The following is a 20240-nucleotide window of genomic DNA, read 5'->3' as shown; positions in this document are numbered from 1 at the left end:
CACAAAAAAGGACTAAATTTTGACCAAAAGAAACCTCAAACGGGGTCCTCACTTGTACTGTAAACCAGAAATATGTGTATGGCCCCAAACAACCATTCACTAAACACCTCAGCTGGTAGAGACCCCACAATGACATCACACCAGACTAGTGTGTGTTACCAGAACTGCTGAAAAAAGCCTGTTAAGTTCATAGTTTATGGAGCATTTGAAGGAAATATTACATTTCTTCCAATGCAACCGTACCAACAGAATCTCCCAGACATCTCCAGTTGGGCTAGAAGCCCAGTGAAAAGAAGTTCAGAAATTATTACCTTTGTCTTGGAGGACTTTGACTTTGGTGGAGCTTGATTTGCTGAGCCAGCAGGCTCAACCTCAACACCCTCAGTCACACTTGGTTCTTTGTCAACCTTAGGAAAAGAAAAGAATAGTCTTTTAATACTGCAACAAGATTGGCCATCTTTTGTTCCAATCCACTGACCACCTCAACAACAATATAGAACAAAACAAAAGAAATTCAGCTGCAGATCGACTAAAAACCTATTTCTGGTTCGGTTTAGCCGTCATCCTTCATCATAAAGTCTCAAACTTCTGCATCACTTTTACCGGTTCAAATGATTACCTAAGAAGTCGTCACGAGACGTGTTTTTCTTTTCATACTTTTAATTAAATTTAACTACCTTAAGACTATATGTATAAAATCTAAAATATATACATATTCTTAACATATTTTCCTCAAAGTTTTTCAAGGTACATACATTGAAATTGTATCAATCGACTTCCATCTTAAACTTTAAGATTGTATTCGCTCCCAAATCAATTCCACAAAATGCAATATTCCAGTCTTCAGGATTTTAACCTCTTCAATAGACACACAGACTAAACATAGGTTTAACCTTGAGAAGTCCCTCCATGGCCAGTCAGTTCCTCCATAGTGGTAAGTTATTTCCTCTCCAGGGTTTATATCTTTGATGGCAAATAAGCACAGGTGTGGCTTTCCATCTACCAATATCTTTTTTATTGTACAATTTGGATTTTTGTTGTCATCATTGACTAATCTTCCAAGACTGTTATCCTCTTGGGATGCATCAATACTTTACAAATAAGGTGTGGGGGGTGGGGTAAAAGAGACAATTGTTAGTCTGTTTAATATTTTTTTAGTTATCTTGGTAAAAATATAACACTACATAACAGCCCTCCTGAATCCAGTCCCATTGGCTTTGAAGAGCTCCAGAATTTTGCAGACTTACATTAATTTATTATAAACTCTGGACTTACCACCACCATCTTTCATGCCACAAGAAGTCAAACATGAAGACAGTACATGCACTATGATACAGTGTTCTCCTTCTTTGTGATTCTTCAGAGTTTGTCAAAGCCACCACAAAATCTCCTTTTTTAAAAGGAGCCGTGGCGAACACACCTCGTCCTAAACACACAAAAACCGTGAATGGCAGATCAGAAGTCTATCGAGTATGACCTTCATTGCTTCAAAATTATTTTGTTAATACTTTAAAATGTTATTTATGGAAATATCTGAATTGTAATGCTCATACACACAGACCCACCTTGGTATTCTTCTTTTTACTGATGTCATTATCCTGTTAGAGCACAGGTAATCATTTTTAAAACCATCTTTTTCAAATAAAGTTTTAAAACTTTCATTTCAAAGTCAAAATGGCGTTAGTAGTTCAAGTCAATCAGGAACCTTCCACCTTAATTGGAAGACAAAAGTTTTCAGGATATAGTGAAATATTTTGGCTTGCATATGTTAACATATAGTAATTTTTTGGAAATACTTAAACCTAGAACAGTATGTCGGGACACAAGGAAAACAGCTTACATGACAGGTAGCTAATGTAAACGCAATCTTGTCCATATTAACTTAAGTAAATCTTCAATTTACTTCTGTGGTATGCTTTTGTGTGGCTTTATAGAGTTTTAAAAAGAAGCTCGGCTAGCATCACAGTTCATTAAATCTTTTAATTAAACCAGTATAATAAAATACATTTAAAATAAGAGAAATTACTTACTTTTCCACGTGCTGAGCTGCTTTGCCCAGGGCTCTTAATTAGTTCCTTTAAAGGTGCGCTTCATTTGTTAGTCAGCGTGGCCCCGGGTGGAGACAAGTGACACACAAACTACGAGCTTCCACCCGTCCGGTATATCCATGTTTGTAAATCCAAATGACTCAAGTATCTTCCTGAAGTAATTTAAAGGGACTGCGTGTTTGATTTGATGGCATGGACACTAATTAACTATCTATGTTTTTAAAAGTAGTTGTTTTAAAAAGCAGTTGGAATGCAAAGAATTGTAAATTTGTAATTGGTAAGTCAGGATTTTTTCCTCCTCTCTTGTGTCGGCTAAGTTTCTGTTTTGTGTTTACATGTAATAGGTACAATCTGTTTAAAAGTTGTTGGTTTTCACATAGTATCCCACATAGCACATATTTTTTCAAATTTCTTTGTTTGATTTTAAATAAATTATATAAATTGGTACATTGCTGCAAATGACTACATCTGAAGAAGTGTGGTGGATTAAACTCTGCTAACTTAAATGCTTGTACCGCTGTTCTCAATATTGATGAACCATGTTGTACCAAATGTTATGCATAGCATACATTTACATGGTATATTAAATTGAATTTTATTCAGTTTGAAAATTTTTAATTAAATATAAATGAATTAACTACTTTTTAGACACAATTAAGATTTTTTATATGCCACTTGCACCTATGTATGAATCATTGAAACATTGTCCATTATTAATTTACTAACTACTGAATGACATCAAACTAGGAATTATAGATCCCGCTCATTCTGACCAAATGTCCACATTGTTGGTTACTATCTTTGTTGCTGAAAGATTTAATTTCTTTTCTCCCAAACCAATAGTCTCATTCAGATCAAGAGGAAGGGTTGATCTTTCCAACTGCTATTTTCTCTTTCTGGTATGCTTGTGGCTTTCTCTAGAGTTGGTTTTGTGTTCATCCTTTGGTATCAATTCTGCCTTCGGGTGTAAATGTCTAGTAACCTGATTCTTTAGATATTTTGTATTTCTTAACTATTTCATCAGTCCATCAATCAAGTTTATTTGTATAGCACATTTCAGCAACAAGGTAGTTCAAAGTGGTTTATGTAATTAAAACACAAAAATACAAATTCATAGAACACACAGTCTACAATGAAAACTTTGTAACTATTTTTAAGATTCTGAGAATTCAGGTCAGAGTCCATCACTACTTCCAGATTTAGGACTTGATCTCTAGTTTCTACCTGTAATAACTGAAACTGTGTGCTGACTCTAGTCAGGGGTGTCAAACTCCAGTCCTCGAGGGCCGGTGTCCTGCAACTTTTAGAAGTGCCTCTGCTGCACCACACCTGAATAGAATAATTAGGTCATTAGCAAGGTTCTGGAGAACTGAGGAGGTAATTAAGCCATTTGATTCAGGTGTTTTGCACCTGTGGCACATCTAAAAACTGCAGGACAGTGGCCCTTCAGGACTGGAGTTTGACACCCCTGCTCTAGATCCTTCCTCTTGAGGTCCAAGGATAACTTCAGTTTTGTTTCTGTTCAGCTGGATAAAGTTTTGACATATCCAGTCATTTTTTCTAAGCATCTTTTCAGTGCTTGGATGGGTTTTACGTCACCTAATGACATTGTAATGTAGAGCTGTCTATCATCTGGCGTAGGTTTATAATCTCTTCTAAACTTTTGTAGTTTAGTGTATCCATCCTAGTAATGCCAGCATCTTGCCAAGATCTAAGATCAGGACACCCACCTTCTACTGTCAGATCCACCAATGTTGTCTGAGATGAAAAATTTTTATTCTGACCAAACATGTTCCACAGAACAAAAGTGAAAGTTATCTTTGACAATGAGTGGGAATTATTGGTTTTGTTTTAACATATTTATGGGGTGACAGGGTTTACAAACACTTTCCTCGATCTCAAGCCATGGATTACAGTGTTTTTGGGTAGCCCACACTGAAATAATTCTTACACGTAAAGACGGTACATAGTTTTCAACCCTGGGCAGGCCCTATCCACTCAAGGTTCAGGGAAGTTGTAAGACTTTAGTTTTAATTTGAGGTTTTCAATTGCTTTATTGATTCCACCTAAATCTTTAGAGTCAATAAACAAAAACAACATAGACACTGGATAAATTAACTTAGGGGGAATTATCATCTTAATAAGGCTAACTCTCCCCAGAAAGGATAAGGGGAGCTTCTTCCATCTCACCAATTTATCCTTAATATGAATAATCGTAGGATTGATGTTTTCAGAGTACAGCTGACTAATTCTAGATGCAATGTGTTTTCCTAGATACTTTAATCTTGTAGAAGCCCATCAAAATGGCTTGATGAATACTGATTCTCCCTGGTCACAGGCATTTAAAGGCATTATTTTCTGATTACTATAATTTACCTTATACCCATATATTTTACCAAATTTTGTTGACGCAATCAATTAGAGCTGAGGTAGATTTCACAGGGTCTGTCAAAGTTTAAAGTATATCATCAGCGTATAATAATATTTTATACAATTTTGTTCCTATTAATATACCTTTAATATCATTGCTTTGTCTAATTGCAATTGCAAGTGGCACTACAGCCAAAGAGAAAAGTAGCAGAGAAAGACAGCTTCCTGCGCCATTCCTAGCCCACAGGGTGTTGACAAGAGGCTATTTGTCAAGATGGTACTGTGGGCTTTTTATAATTAAGTTTTATCAAGTTTATAAAATTTTCTCCAAGTCCAAATCTTCTGAGCACTTCAAACATGTACTCCAGTTCAACACAGTCAAAGGCCTTTTCAGCATCCATTGAGACAATGATGCCTGGTATTTCTGTCTGATTTTTGGTCACTATAGCTGGGTTTTCTTTTAAATGATGAGGTCATAGCTCCATTTCCTTCTCTACCCTGAATGAGCCTTACTCTCACAAATAAACATGCTGCCATTCTGCAGTCTTGTCAGATCTGAAATGGAAAACCCGCCCAACTCCAAAAATTCTCCAACCCTGATAAAACCAATGTTAATAGCATCTGTTAATTGCAACCATTATAAATACAAAGTAGCAATTTAAATAGAACAGTGGAAAACACTTTCAATATGAATAAAAACACATTTTAGTGTTAAGCATATTAAAAGAAATCTTATGAAAATCCTCAGTTTCCTCTGAGCTCTGGAAGAAGTTGTTTTATTTAATTTTCCATATCGATGGTCCATAACAAATTTATTATTTTAAAGTCATCTGCCATTATACTGTTGATAGTTGCTCTTAGTGATTTTTCTGAATAATATCTAAAATTAGCCCAATGTATTTGTAGTCAGGCAAAAACAATAAGTGCATAGTTTGCTTGAAAATGTACATTTGTATAGTTATTCAAGTTTTATTTCCTTTGACTTGGTTTTTAGACACTACTACAAAGGAAAGTGTTGTGGCAATAAAATACTGACTTCATTTAAACAACATGGGCAGAAATATTCAACTAAAATTACACAAAATTACAAAATAAAACAAAACATTTTAATGACGACATGAATGAAAAAATGGGAGAGCTGTACATTTTCCATTCCCTTAGAACTGAATGAGTTCCTGATGTTACTACAACTCAGAAGCAATCATTTAAGAATAATTTAATATAATTTAAGACAAAGTTTTTTTGTATCAATAATTAATGATGGTCTGAAGAGACAATGTTTTTTTGACAAGACTTTTATCCTACAGGTTCTGCATGTATAAACCTATAAACAAAATTATGCTGGTATATGAAGATTATGGCGGTTCCAGTAATAAGCTACCATGTCATAAAATACTTTTTTTTTTTTTTACAGATTTTTAAGAATATTTACTACATTAATTACATAAATGTCAATGTAGTACTAAAGAAGTTAACAACCAATCTGCAATCACGCTAATGATTCCAAATGTGAAGGTTATAAATCAACAAATAGTAAATAAAATTATTTCAAGTCATTTAAAATAATCCGCTGAAGTAGATTTTTATGAGTCCCTTCAATGTCACTAAAGTAAGATTAGTGTGTATTGTGTGTGTGTGTGTGTGTTCCTGCAGTACCACAACCCACCAATAGAGGCCGATACTGAGTGACTACCTTATACACACTTATACACAAACTGTTGGTTTTTGTGAATTATGAGGACTAGTCTGAAAATTTGACAGAGCATCCTCCTGACCTTCTTTTCATTGAATTCAATGCAAACGGTGTGGGGACTAGGTTTTTGGTCCCCACAAAAAATTTGGTACCCACACCGTGAGTGTGCTGTCTTGCTTTGGTCCCCTCTATGTAGCAAAGACAAACACACACACACACACACACACACACACACACACACACACACACACACACACAACACACACAAACACACACACTTTGCTGTGCTGGACAGAGGTCAGTCCCTCTTACCATGCTATAAGCTTTGCTGAATTCTTAATTTTTCCTTGAAGCCACACACCAGTCGATCTAATGCAGGAAAAGTTTACTTTGATGTATTGTCAGTTAGTGAAATAAAAGATTATTTCTGATATTGCATAAATATCTAGTTTCCAAATATATTTTTGCTGTTGGAAATCTTTCAGGTTAATAGTTGTGCTGCAGTAATAGTGTAGAAGACAGAGTGATATATTTTTCTGTTTTATCTTCCATTCATTTTCACCGTCTTTGTTGTAAGACCTAAAAAAAATTCTATCAACTAAAATCAATGAATTATTTCATGCTGAAGCAGCCAAAAACATGACCTCTGAAATTATATTCCTCTAATTCAGGCAATTTCATTTTTGCAAAACAGCTTTATGGTTCATTTGTAAGCAATCCTGCTTCTGTCTTCTGTAGTTATTTGGCTCTCTAGGACATCAGTTTGTATAGAGGAAAGGAGTACCATCAATCCAGAACCAGTGATTATCCTGGAAAAACAAACAAAACGCAATAGAAAGTTAGTCATGTGACGCAAAATAAAAAATGTGGTAAGTGAATGTGATACCTCTTGCGCATCAGAGCCTCCAACCCAGGTCTCTTTATACTCATGACTTGAAGTCATTATCAATCTCTGGATCTCATGGTACTCCTCCATGTCCTTCATGGACTGACAGTTTTTCTACACATTTAATGAGACAAAACTCTGAGAAACTTCTGATGCATAATCTGTTAGTTTAAAGATGTACCTGAATGATGTAACATGAATGTTTAAGAGATTACGCTAATTGAACCATGGATATAATTTGGAGCAAATTTTCTTATTTAAAACACGATTAATTTAATCTAATATTGAACATATGGTTAAGTTTTTACAACTACCATATTTTAAATTTATTTTCTTAACAATATACATATAAGTAATATGTACAGCCTAATATATATTATTTGTCGGCTGTTTTCCAGCAGAGTTCTAGCTTCAGAGTGATTCAGCAGCTGAGATTGAGTCCAAAATCTGACGTGAGATTCATCCATGCTGCAGTGAATCCGTCTCTCTCTAAAGATATTTGATTCTTCTTCCTCACATCGTGTCTTTAGGAAACCTTCAAAACAAAAACGGAAGATTTGGGAGCTATCTTACTTTTGACAGAGTGAAAGAATTACATATAAATAATAGTCTTTACCACCTGTGTAAACTTTGCTGGTGAATGTTATAACAAGTAATATAAATTTTATAATATGTTACATTGTCTTATTTCTAATGTAGGCTCTTGTGTCAGATAATCTAAGTCAATGTTAGAAAATAATAATTTTTTTAGATTTACGTAGTGGGGCTGAACCCTATATTACACCAAGCACTGTAGCTAATATTAGCTGGTATCTCACCAGTGGACCTAAATACATCCATCCATCCCTTTTCTTACACCCTGGTCCCTCAGTGGGGTCGGGAGGGTTGCTGGTGCCCATCTCCAGCTAACGTTCCGGGCGAGGGGCGGGATACACCCTGGACAGGTTGCCAGTCTGTCGCAGGGCAACACAGAGACACACAGGACAAACAACCATGTACACACACACTCACACCTAGGGACAATTTGGAGAGGCCAATTAACCTGACAGTCATGTTTTTGGAACGTGGGAGGAAACCAGGGTACCTGGAGAAAACCCACCATGCACAGGGAGAACATGCATAAAGACCGGAGCCGGGAATTGAACCCAGAACCTTCTTGCTGCAAGGCAGCAGCTCTACCAACTGCGCCACTGTGCAGCTGTGACATAAATACAGTAAAGTAATATTCTAATCACAGTTTATACACAATAATATGTCCATCTTACTTGTGAAATGTTGTCTGTGGAGCCCTCACATCAATAGTCCATCGATCCGAACAACAATATCCCTCAGTGCTGAGGTATCTTCTGCTGTTTTGATTGAGCAAAGTAGGAGGGAGTACCGCTCCAAGATGGCCGCCGTATTTTCTGCCCCGGAGCAGCCAATTTGGGGTCTACTCTTATATTATGTCTATGACCAGAACCCCTCAATAATCATTCATCCAGATTCGGTTCCCAAGCTATTCTTGTCTTCACCTATTGCAAAGGATTATTGTTCTGAATTATGAAATATATTTATGAAATATTTTCGTTTGCATAGGTATTCAGGAAATAATGTCACATCTATGACATTATTTACCAGTGGAGAGGGGAGATGAAAATGTTTGCTGACAAAACTTAAAAGTTGGATAAATCTAAAAAAATGTACAAGAAAACTTATCTTGTTGATGCTTGAGCAATAAAATAGTCACATTTGTACAGAAATACTATATATTACGTAATGTGAAAAGTTCTTTGTTATAATGTGATATTTATCTTTTAATAACTCATGTTTGATTGTGTTAAAAAATAATTTAAATATCAGAACATTAAGACAGAATAAACCACACACCATCTTGTTTTGATTCCTCAAAGTTTTATTTTTGCTAAGCCAAAGAACAGAAGAAAGTTTTGCTAAGATGATTCTTTCTTATAACTCATTCAGTCTGATCTTACTACAGAGAGACAATCCAGCTGCTGTTTACTTGTCGCTTCTTTCCTTAGGTTGCATTAAAGAGAGAAATGATATGAAGAAAAAATGCAGAAATATCTTTTGTGTTTTCTATGAAGATGCAAAAAGGCAGGTAAACAGAAACTCCTAGTATTCATCCTACACTGGTTCTGTTTTACACATCAGGCCTCTTGGGGAACCTGAACCTCTTCTGAGTTTCTTGACACAGACAGAAGGCCGACGGTGATGACACCACAAGTCATCCCAGCACTTTGCACCTAAAAGCAGGAGAACAAATATGAGTCGAACATCACGTACTGAAAACCCTGAGGTGACCGACGCAGTATTATGAAAATGATTGGAAAGGATGATGAAATAAGGGTCTAATCTAATCACAATATATACACAATAACATGTCCATCTTACTTGTGGACACTTTTTTTTCCCACAAGCAATGAATATAAACTCCTGCTGTTGATGCAGTAAATTTACAGTTTAAACCAGATATTGACATACTCAAATGAAAACATACACAATTTTTATCTTGTCTTTAGTTAAATAAGTTCAAACTTCTCTTCTTTTAGGTCATGTAGAATTAACTAACATCATTTATTTTTGATTAGTGCCAGAAAACTAAACCATTTGAGAGACCATTTTTGTAATTTTCTTTCAATTCAGAAGTTCACATACAATGAACTTGGGGATCATACAGTTAAAAAGACAATTATCCCTGACATTAACCCAAATGCATGAAAATATCTGAATAAGAAGAAAGTCACAAGAAGAATTTCTAACAAATATTCTTAAGTTTTTCCTCGCAATTTCCCAAATAGAAATAATTTTGGTAATTCTAGCCGACCGAAAACAACAGAAGTTTCGTCTGATTTAACTTCTGATGTGTGTACAAAAAGTCTACATGCAGAATAAATAAGCTTTTCACCCTCAAGCCCTTTTATTAACTGAAAAAACAGACAGATGTGATATTTTCTTTTACCTGAATAGTTCATCTGCAAACAGTGCTGGCTGCGTCCACCGTTATTAGGCTCTCCTCGACACCAGTTTGTGTACCTCATAGGACTTCCATCGCTCCACAACCAGGTTCTCTCCTAGAATCGTTTTCAGCAGATGACACATTTCATTCAGTATTTCACAAAATAAATACATAAAGTGTACTGGCAAAAATACCTGCTGTGCATCAGAGCCTCCAATCCAAGCTTCTCTGGAATTACGACTTGCTGCACGTATCAGAACCTGAACCCGGCGGTACTCGTACACGTTGCGAATTGATGCAAGGTTTGCTCCCATGGACAGACAGTTTTTCTACAGAAAAACATGACAATTTTCTGAGGTATTAGCTGGGTTTTGTTCATCAAGAACAGTGCAATTAAAGATAGCAAAAGAAAATAAGACATTTTTGTTGGAAATCACCTCAGCATTCGCCCAAGTCATTGGTGTGGTAACAAAGCGAAAGCAGCGACCGTTGATTTTAGTCCAGCCAAGAGGACAGTGACGTCGTCCTGATGACAAAGAAATGGAGACTTCCAGTCAAGAGGTGTAAGTCAGTGGTACACAGATTCCTGTATTCTGGCTGATTGTTTAAAAAGTCTGACCTGCCCAGTCAGAGTTAAGCTAAAACTAATTTTTTATCTACAGAAAAACATGACAATTTTCTGAGGTATTAGCTGGGTTTTGTTCATCAAGAACAGTGAAATAAAAGAGATCAAATGAACATAAGAGAATGGTTTTGTTGGAAATCACCGCAGCATTCGCCCAAGTCATAGATGTGGCAACATAGCGAAAGCAGCGACCGTTGATTTTAGTCCAATCCCAAGGACAGCAGTTATAATACGGGTATGGGTGATATCGTCCTGAAGACAAACAAATACAGACTTCCAGTGAAGAGGTGTATGTCAGCGGTGAACTGACTCCAGTTTCCTGGCTGATCAACATTTAAAAAGCTTAACCTGCCGAGTCCGATTTTAGATGAAACTGATTTTTTTTTGTCTGAAAAATATATTTTCTTGCTAAATACAGTGAGAAAGTGACTGAATTGGCAACAGATGGGCGACAGTTTTTAAATGAAAGCAGTATTTAATGCAAACGTGCAGACCTGCCATTTTAGGCAGGTCTGTCAGTCAAATCTCTCTCATGGCAGAGCAGAAGAAACCAGAGATTGATCTGCTCATGTGGATAAGACCTGTTTCTACTCCCAAAATCAAGGAAATAGTTGCAAATTTTTCAACTGGCTGATTTATCAGTGACCCCTAGTGTAAATGGCATTAGTCTTAATGATGCAACATCTATTAAAAAAGATAAATCCCTTGAGGTCAAGAAATAACCCAGTGACACTTGTGCAACGCAAAGCCATGATGTGTGTACTTTGCAAGGAGTAGTGAAGACATTAAAGTAATAAATCTATGAAATATACTGACGAAAAAGTATTTATGTTTTAGTAAAGTATACTACAAGAAGATATGTCATATTTACTATGGATCAGAATTTGGGTTCTAAGCAGTCACAGCTAGGAAATAAGAAAACAGTGACAAAAACACCAAATCATGTTTATCAGTAGATCCATGATCTGGGGCAGCTGTAGATACTTTAACCTGGAGTTAGTTTGTGTTTCTGTGTTTTAGTAACTTAACCAGGGCTCTATAATGAATAAATACTCACTGCAAAGCCTGAACCTGAGACCACTGGTCAGAGCCACCATGGAAAAGACCAGGAGGAACACAGCCGACAACTTCATGATGGAGATGAAGTGATGAGGCACGCTGAAGGCAAAATTAAATAAAGCATACTTGTTAATAAAATTCAAACATGTTGATAAAAAGTTGAGCAGAAATCTGGTCAGCAAACCTGATGAAGGATGATCTGTCTTCTTAGCCAGGAGGCACCTTCTACCTTCACTGCAGAATCACTGGATACTTATAGAGCTTCTGATCTTGACACAACATGAGGAAATGACACAGATAAAAATTCCACAAAAATGCTCTCAGTGAACAGGTCTAGTTCATACCTTGCCTCATCATTCATCACTGACCAAACTAAACCTCATTTTTGTGCTTGTCATGGATGTGACAGTTGCAGCAAGAAATGTTCTCAGGAATAGTGTCCCACGAACATTAACTGAAAGTGTAGTGACTAAGGCCTGCACTTTGACAATGCTGGTTTTTATCTGTTGATACTCTTTCTTTCTATGAGCATTTTTCAAAGGTCAAAGTGCAAATCTTTGTTTCTACCTAGTCATAAATGCTATTTATTTTCCTTGCAGTGTCTGTTTATCATTCAATTTTTATTTAGAATACTAAAAGCATATAACCATAATGCCCTACGTACTTGGGCATTCTGTGCACACTTTTTGAGCTGAGCAGACTCCACATGTACTGTCCGGTACATGAGTGTACTGATTGCTTATACTCTTGTGACAAGTTCCTTTATTTCTCACAATCTTAATGGAAACTGGTTGGGGTTCCTAGCTCTGTTTCTTCTCCATCCGGGAAGCCTCAGCTTCAGCGCAGGACAGAAAATGGCCGTCACATTTTCATCCTGCAAAGTCAGCAAGCCGCTGCTGAGTCAGCACAGCATCCTGCTGTGCATGGCCGCAAGCTGCAATGAAATGAACTACAATCAAATGGACTCCGTTCATAATAAGTTTAGTTTATTATGTTCCAAAAGCACAATTGTGGTTGATGTAATAATTTTAAATCTATATGTGCAGCCATCATAAATGAGCAAATACCCGGTCAGTGCCAGAGACTAGTTAATGTTGACTCTTAGCAATCAAATTTTATTTGTATAGCACATTTTAGCAGCAAGGCATTTCAAAGTGATTTACATCATTAAACACAAAAACACAGAGTCATGCAACATTGAATAATCAAAAACATAAAGCTTCCTGCCGAGACAGTTGCTGTCGACTTTAAGAAAATACTAAGCTGTGTAACCCCAGTCTCAACTTCATCATCTTGTTGTGACATTAAAAATAGTTCGATGTGAACACTGTTTCCACCGGGCAGTTTACTGTGCGACACCGAGTACGCACACACGGTCGTAAAAAATGTATCTTTGGGTGGATATGTATGGCAGATGTCCACTTCTAGTCCGTGTTGAGTCTGCCTCGAGTACATGCAGGCTGAAGTATGCCCGAGTGTGTGGACCTTTAGACGAAGTACAGTAAAAACCATTTGCCCATTTGTCATCCTCCTGAGTGACTATAAAGGGAAACTCGAGAGTTTTAAACCAGGACATCTATGACCTATGAAGGAGCTACAAGCCTAAGCATCTCATATGGGAGACACTAGGTGGTATTCTAGTTCATATTATTTTCAGAATCAATGAACACAATATATTTATTGAAAAAATGTTTTCTAACATAAATACCAAATATATATTTGTGCCTTTCTCTTAAGGACCATTTTACTTTTTTTCTAATTGAATATGTGGTGAAAGATGAAAAATAACTGACTGGACACCACACTAAAAATATTAAAACATTTTTTTGATGAAAAAGGAAGCCTATGAGAGGAGAAATGCTTCATCACAGTCCTGTAACCATTGCCTGTGGTTTATGAAACCGTTGTTGTGCAATTAATAGTTTAATACATTTTGCCTTTGCTGGATCTTAAAGCAGTTGATGTTTATCTGCCAACACTAAAAAGTCTTAAATTTATCGTGACGTTATAAAGTGTGCAATGTCTACCTCAGTGTTGGCTCATAAATTTGGAAGGGCCCAAAATATTTCAACAATAAAAATATAGTAACTATGTATATTTTTCAGCTAATTTACTAAACTAATATTACCGCAAATACAGAGTGCATACTTTTGTGACTGTTATGGTGAGTTCAGGCATTTATTCATTCATTCATTCACTTATTCATACTACACAATTCATTATTCATTTATTTTCTCAGAGAAAATGTTTTCATATTGGAAATTAATTTGGTCAAAGTTTGTAGATATTTTTAAAGTTGTAATTTTAACAAAACCTGCAGAAAATCAGCTTCAGGAGACAAAACAAGCTACCAGCCAAGGAAACATGCATGGTTTCTCTCCTCTTCAGATATCAGGTAAACAGCTAAAATAATGATTTACTGCTCATCACTATTCTCGTTAAACACTCCACCACTGTCTGTTCCTGATTACCAGTGTAGCCTCTGGTTGCTGGTGTCTCTAGTGGGCATTGGAGACAAAGCAGGTAGACCCTGGAAATGTCTCCAGTCCATCACAGGACAACACAAACACACAGGACATGAAACCATCCTCACTCATACACACATAGGGACAGTTTAGAGCAGGGGTGTCAAACTCCAGTCCTCCGCTGTCCTGCAGGTTTTAGACGTGCCACAGGTACAAAACACTGGAATGAAATCGCTTAATTACCTCCTCCTTGTGTAGATACGTTCTCCAGAACCTTGCTAATGACATAATTATTCTATTCAGGGGTGCAGCAGAGGCACATCTAACATCTGGTTAACCCTTGTGCGTGCAAAAGGGTTAACCGGCAAATGATACAGGTTTTAAGGGTGCGGGGTCGGTTGGACCCCATTTCTAAACACAAGGGATAAGTTGCAGGGCAGTGGCCCTCCAGGACTGGAGTTTTACACCTGTGGTTTAGAGTGACCTATTGACCTAACATTTATATTTAGATGGTCAGAGGAAGCCATTGTACCCAGAGAGAAGCCAACAATCTAATCAACTACTCTACAGTGCTACCAAGGAAACAACGTAAAAAGGTTTAAATATAATAAAAACATATCCAGTTGGTAAAATGTAGTTTAATTTTTTTAATCTGATAAGAACATTTTTTGTGTTAGGTTAAAAACATGCCTAAGATAAAATCAGAATATAAATTCTGAACTGTCATCTTGTGTTTCTTCACCTTCTAAGGTCTACACTATGTGGCATCTAAACATGAATATTCATATTGTTAATGAATCCTTTGCAAAAACTGTTTTAAATTTCAGTAATATATTTTGTGATGGTTTCAAAAATATGAACTTACAAAATGAGTCAACCACGTTAAAGCTAACTTTGATGAATGTTATTAATTTCACAATAGCTTTGTGTTGCAATTTATAAGCATTTTTTTTAAATCAGCTCTTGATCAAGAAAACTGAACCAGTTATTAAGTTTTGCTAAGATGATTCTTTCCTATAACTCATTCAGTCTGAATGAGTTATATTCATTCCTATCACTCATACAGAGAGACAATCCAGCTGCTGTTTACTTGTCGCTTCTTTCCTTAGGTTGCTTTTAAGAGAGAAATGATATGAAGTAAAGAAGAAGAAATATCTTTTAGAAAATCTCAGAAGGTGCAAAAAGGCAGCTAAACAGAAACTCCTAGCATTCATCCTCCACTGGTTCTGTTTTACACATCAGGCCTCTTTGGGAACCTCAACGTATTCTGAGTTGGGTTCTAAGCAGTCACACCTAGGAAATAAGAAAACAATGACAAAAACACCAAATCATGTTTATCAGCAAAACCATAATCTGAGGCAGCTGTAGATACTTTAACCTGGAGTTAATTTGTGTTTCTGTGTTTTAGTAACTTAACCATGGCTCTATGATGAATAAATACTCACTGTAATTAATGATACTGAGACCACTGGTCATAGCCACCATGGAAAAGACCAGGAGGAACACAGCCGACAACTTCATGATGGAGATGAAGTGATGAGACACGCTGGAGGCAAATTGAAATAAATGTTATTAATGTTAAATAATGTCAATAAAATTCAAACAGTGTTGTTAAAAAAATGAGCAGAAATCTGGTCAGCAAACCTGATGAAGGATGATCTGTCTTCTTAACCAGGAGGCACCTTCTACCTTCACTGCAGAATCACTGGATACTTATAGAGCTTCTGATCTTGACACAACATGAGAAAATGATACAGATAAAATTTCAACAGAATTGCTCTCCATAACCAGGTCTAGTTCATACCTTGCCTCATCATTCACCATTGACCAAAACCAAACCTGGTCTTTGTCCTCGTCATGGCTGTGACAGTTGCAGCACGAAAGGTCTTGGTAATTGAGCAACAACTAAGGCCTACACTTTGACACACCGTTTGTTGATAGTTTTTGTTTCTATGAAAATTTTTCAAAGGTCAAAGTGCAAATCTTTGCTTCCACCTACAATCATAAATGCTATTTATTTTGCTTGCGGTGTCTATCATTCAATTTTCACTTAGAATACGAGACTTAATACTCAAGTGTACTGACTGCTTATACTCTTGACAAATTCCTTTTATTTCTCACAATCCTAATGAAAACTAGCCTAACTAGTTTTCATTGTTTGTAACCTAGCTCTGTTTCTTTTCTGTCAGCTCACCTGTCAGTGTGGGACAGAGAATAGCTGTCACATCATGGTGTTTCATGAAAAAACAGTTTGATGTGAACACAAGACACCAGGGAGTTTACTGTACACGTACATGGTTGTTGAAATTTATTGTTCGGTGGACATGTATGGCAGACGCCCTGTTCTAGTCTGTGTTCTAGTCTGCCTCGAGTACGTGACCTATTGACCTGACATTCAATTATGGACTGATGGAGGAACCCAGGATACCCAGAGAGAAGGCAACAAACTAATCAACTACTCTACTGTGTTACCTTGGAAACAACGTTAAAAGGTTTAAGTACAATAAAAACATAACCAATTGGTAAAATGTGGTTCTAATTTCTTAATCTGGGTAAAAAAAAGGAGACTTGGGTGGAAAAAAACATGCCTAAGATAAAATCAGAATATAAATGAAGAACTGTCATTTTGTGTTTCTTCACCTTCCCAGGGTTTTACAAATGTCTAAGTCATCCTTACTAAGGTCTACACTATGTGGTATCTAAACATGAATATTCATATCGTTCATGAATCCTCTGCTAAAACTATGGTTTGAATTTCAGTTTTATATTGTTACAGCACAAATGCCTGGATTTGTACTGTAATTAAATTACAAACAGGTGAACAATTTACTGTCTTTTACTAACTTAGCACTTTTGGTAGCATTTGAATTTAATTAAGAATGTCAGATAACTTAATATAAATTCCTGCTACATTTAAGTACAATGGATCCCTGGTATTCACAGGTTGGCACCAGAGGTACCCTTGAGCTAACATCCACACATATTTGACCTCCCCTGTTTATAGCTGCTATTTTACTATTTCATACATCTTAATAAGTACATAATTTTCTCCAGGTTCTTACTGAACCTCCATTGAAATGGCTGCATTTGTTTCAGGAACAAGGTTACGGTAAAAACAATGACCTTGATGTGTTTGGGGTCATTTTTGACCCGGTTTTTAGAAAATGGTTTGAAAACAATTTTTGCCCAAACTGAAACCCGTCACATCACTGACACTTTTAGCCATCAGGCCACTGACAAGCTCTTCTCCCTTTAATAGCTCTATTTAGGGCTTCTCTTTTCACATGTTGGTAAACTAAAGAACATAACCAGACATGCTTGAGATGCAGACAAAATTCCAGGTAGACCCTGGACAGGTCGCCAGTCTGTCGCAGGGCAACACAGAGACACACAACCATGCACACACACTCGCACCTAGGGGCAATTTGGAGAGGCCAATTAAACTAACAGTAATGTTTTTGGACTGTGGGAGGAAACTGGAGTACCTGGAGAAAACCCACGCATGCACAGGGGGAACATGCAAATTCCATGCAGAAAGATCAGGGTTGGGAATTGAACCCAGAACCTTCTTGCTGCAAGGCAACAGCTCTACCAACTGCGCCACTGTGCAGCCCAAGGTTAAAATATGATTTTAAAAAAGTATTCCGTTGGTAAAATGTAGTTTAAATTAAGGAGTCTAAGGTGAGAAAAATATAAGAGATAAAATCAGAATATAAATTAAGAACTGTCATTTTGTGTTGCTTCACCATCTCTTATTGTACAAACTGCCAATTCATCCTTACTAAGGTTTACATTATGTGGTATTGAAACATGAATTTTTAGGTTGTTCATGAATCCTCTGCAAAAACTATGTTTAAACGCAGTTATATATTCTTTCACAGTTTAAAAATATTAACTTACAAAATTAATCAGCCACTTTAGTTAATTTTGATTAATATGATTAATATGCACAGTTGGTAGAGCTGTTGCCTTGCAGCAAGAAGGTTCTGGTTCGATTCCCGGTTCTGGGTTCAATTTTCTTTCTGCATGGAGTTCTTCCTGTGCATGCATGGGTTTTCTCCGGGTACTCCGGTTTCTTCCCACAGCAACTTAGCTCGGTCATTCTCCACCACCTTTGGGGGTGTTCCACACTTTGATCTTGGGGCTTCCAATCCATATTCTGCACAGATGTTCCTGTACACTATGCCCGCCACTTGGTTATGTCGTTCCATGTACGCTTTCCCTGCCAGCATCTTGCACCCTGCTGTTATGTGCTGGACTGGCTCAGGGGCCTCCTTGCACCACTTACACCTTGGGTCTTGTCTGGTGTGGTAGATCTGATCCTCTATTGCTCTGGTGTTTAGGGCCTATTCCTGTGCAGCCAGGATGAGAGCCTCTGTGCTGTCCTTGAGTCCAGCTTTCTCCAGCCATTAGTAGGATTTCCTGATATCAGCCACTTCAGTTATATATAATTCATAATCATTTCAGTGCACCACAGGCATATCCTAACAAGAAAAGTCTGGATGACGTTTAGGTTTCTGGGATTCAGATGCTCTGGTACTATCAGAGCATCTGAAACCAACTTAACTGTTTTCAGCACTTAACTTCAACCTCAGTAACCAGGCCTTCTAAAGATCTTAGTGGTGTTATCTTTGTCCAGATTGTATCTTTGACAGAAGTCCTTTAAACCACACCAGTTCAATCAGTTAAATGAGTCAAACTCTTAAGTAAGATAACAGACTATCTTGGTGACAGTTATCTCTAGTTTCCTGAAATCCAATAATTTGTCTCCTGGTAAAATAAAAATGGGATCATGGCTTCTTGAGGTCTGATGATGATTAAGCTACTAAAATGTGAAGGTATTAATTAGAGGTGTGCCGATCGATCGATCACCAATTATAATCGGCCGATTTTCATGAAAAAGTGTATGATTGGTGATCGGCGATCATTGGCTCTTGTTGCCGATACCGATCACCTGCATCTCATTTCACAGCCTGCCTGTGCAGCTGGTCTCCTCTTTCCTTCATTCTGCGCAAACGCGCAGCAACAAATCCTGAGCGATGTGGAACTATAACGCACTGAGTGAATGGGCGGAAAATTGAAGCAGGTCAAAATGCATCAACACAACGAAGCTAATACAACATAAAAACAATGCCATACTTGACGGAGTTTGGCTATATCGAGGCTCACTGCAGTGAAAAAGACATATGGAGGATCAGATAGCAGGTAAAGCAGCGCACAGCTACAACCACTCACCCGGATTAGCATGACGGTCAGAAAGCTAAACAAATAATGCGCAAAATTATTTAAGTCTTCGAGCTGCGATGCAAGACGCTGGTTCTGCTCTCGCTGTTGAATCGCTGCTACGCTACAGGTAGTAATATTTGACAGACAGAGCGCCGCTTCTGGTCCACCTGGTAGTGACTCTCACACCGAACCTCTGCTTAAAGATCTAACCTAAAAAAATACATTTTACATACGTATTAAAACTTTCGCTGTTCTAACATGAGACAGATAATCTCTAAAAAAATAATCGATCTCCTCCCTGCTCTGCATAATTACTCCACTCAGTCAGAAACAGTCACTCAGAACTAGCAGTGATCAGCTAGCCGCCATGCTATCAGGAAGTTTTCATTCAATAACTGGATTATTGTAATGGATCCTGTATTTGCCTTTGAATGTTAAGTTTTATACTTGAATTTTTTTGGCAATGTTGAGAGCTCTTTGCATTATTTAGCCTCTTCAGAGCCTTCATATGTTATCAGTCTGTTAAAGATAGTATCACCAATAGCAGTACAATTTGCACAATGCCCGTTTAGTTTTCTTCTTGGAAAAAGTTATTAAAAACACGTTTTTGTCTAAATTAAGGTGAATTTATGGTTCCTTTTTCCACATAATGTAACCGGTAGTGTTTAGGATAAAAAAATAATAATTATGTGATCGGTATTGGTGATCGGCCCTCATGGGTGATCGGTATCGGCAGGAAAAAAGCTGATTGGCACATCTCTAGTATTAATACATGTAATGACCCGTTGGTTGAGAACTCAATACCCTTTTATATTGCTTTTCTAAAATCATTCAACTCCTGTAAGTCAGTATATGCCCCAGTGACAGCAAACACAACATGGGGTCTGTGTGATCAGGATTTCATGTGTT

The 20240-nt window shown here is 37.1% G+C and overlaps 1 protein-coding gene and 2 long non-coding RNA genes across 3 annotated transcripts in view; 1 reads left to right on the top strand and 2 right to left on the bottom strand.

Moving 5' to 3' along the window:
• The window catches only part of LOC145548954 (uncharacterized), a 120645-nt gene that overhangs the window by 72036 nt on the left and 28369 nt on the right, over positions 1-20240 (top strand). The gene's annotated exons all lie outside the window — the stretch shown is intronic.
• Positions 9014-15855, bottom strand: LOC145548658 (galactose-specific lectin nattectin-like). The gene is made up of 6 exons (XM_081599487.1): positions 15750-15855; positions 15551-15651; positions 10394-10482; positions 10151-10285; positions 9960-10071; positions 9014-9243 (listed from the first exon to the last, which is right to left on the bottom strand). The coding sequence occupies exons 2-6, from the start codon at positions 15624-15626 to the stop codon at positions 9125-9127; spliced, it is 531 nt and encodes a 176-aa protein (XP_081455613.1). The 5' UTR covers positions 15627-15651; positions 15750-15855; the 3' UTR covers positions 9014-9124.
• Positions 10732-11906, bottom strand: LOC145548659 (uncharacterized). The gene is made up of 3 exons (XR_014084667.1): positions 11825-11906; positions 11639-11739; positions 10732-10833 (listed from the first exon to the last, which is right to left on the bottom strand). It is a non-coding gene; the product is annotated as an uncharacterized LOC145548659 (long non-coding RNA).

The sequence above is a fragment of the Poecilia reticulata genome, chromosome 18 (genome assembly GCF_904066995.2).
Source record: "Poecilia reticulata chromosome 18, P_reticulata-male-v2, whole genome shotgun sequence".
In the NCBI taxonomy this organism is placed as follows: Eukaryota; Metazoa; Chordata; class Actinopteri; order Cyprinodontiformes; family Poeciliidae; genus Poecilia; species Poecilia reticulata.
This window is presented reverse-complemented; position numbering and strand designations above follow the sequence as displayed.

Excerpts from the sequence above, each read along its gene's own strand:
- LOC145548658 (XM_081599487.1), bottom strand. The coding sequence starts at position 15,626 with ATGAAGTTGTCGGCTGTGTTCCTCCTGGTCTTTTCCATGGTGGCTATG. Across the intron at positions 10,286-10,393 it reads TGACTTGGGCGAATGCTGAG|AAAAACTGTCTGTCCATGGG; the intron begins GTGATTTCCAAC and ends GTTTTTCTGTAG. Across the intron at positions 10,072-10,150 it reads GAGGCTCTGATGCACAGCAG|GAGAGAACCTGGTTGTGGAG; the intron begins GTATTTTTGCCA and ends AAACGATTCTAG.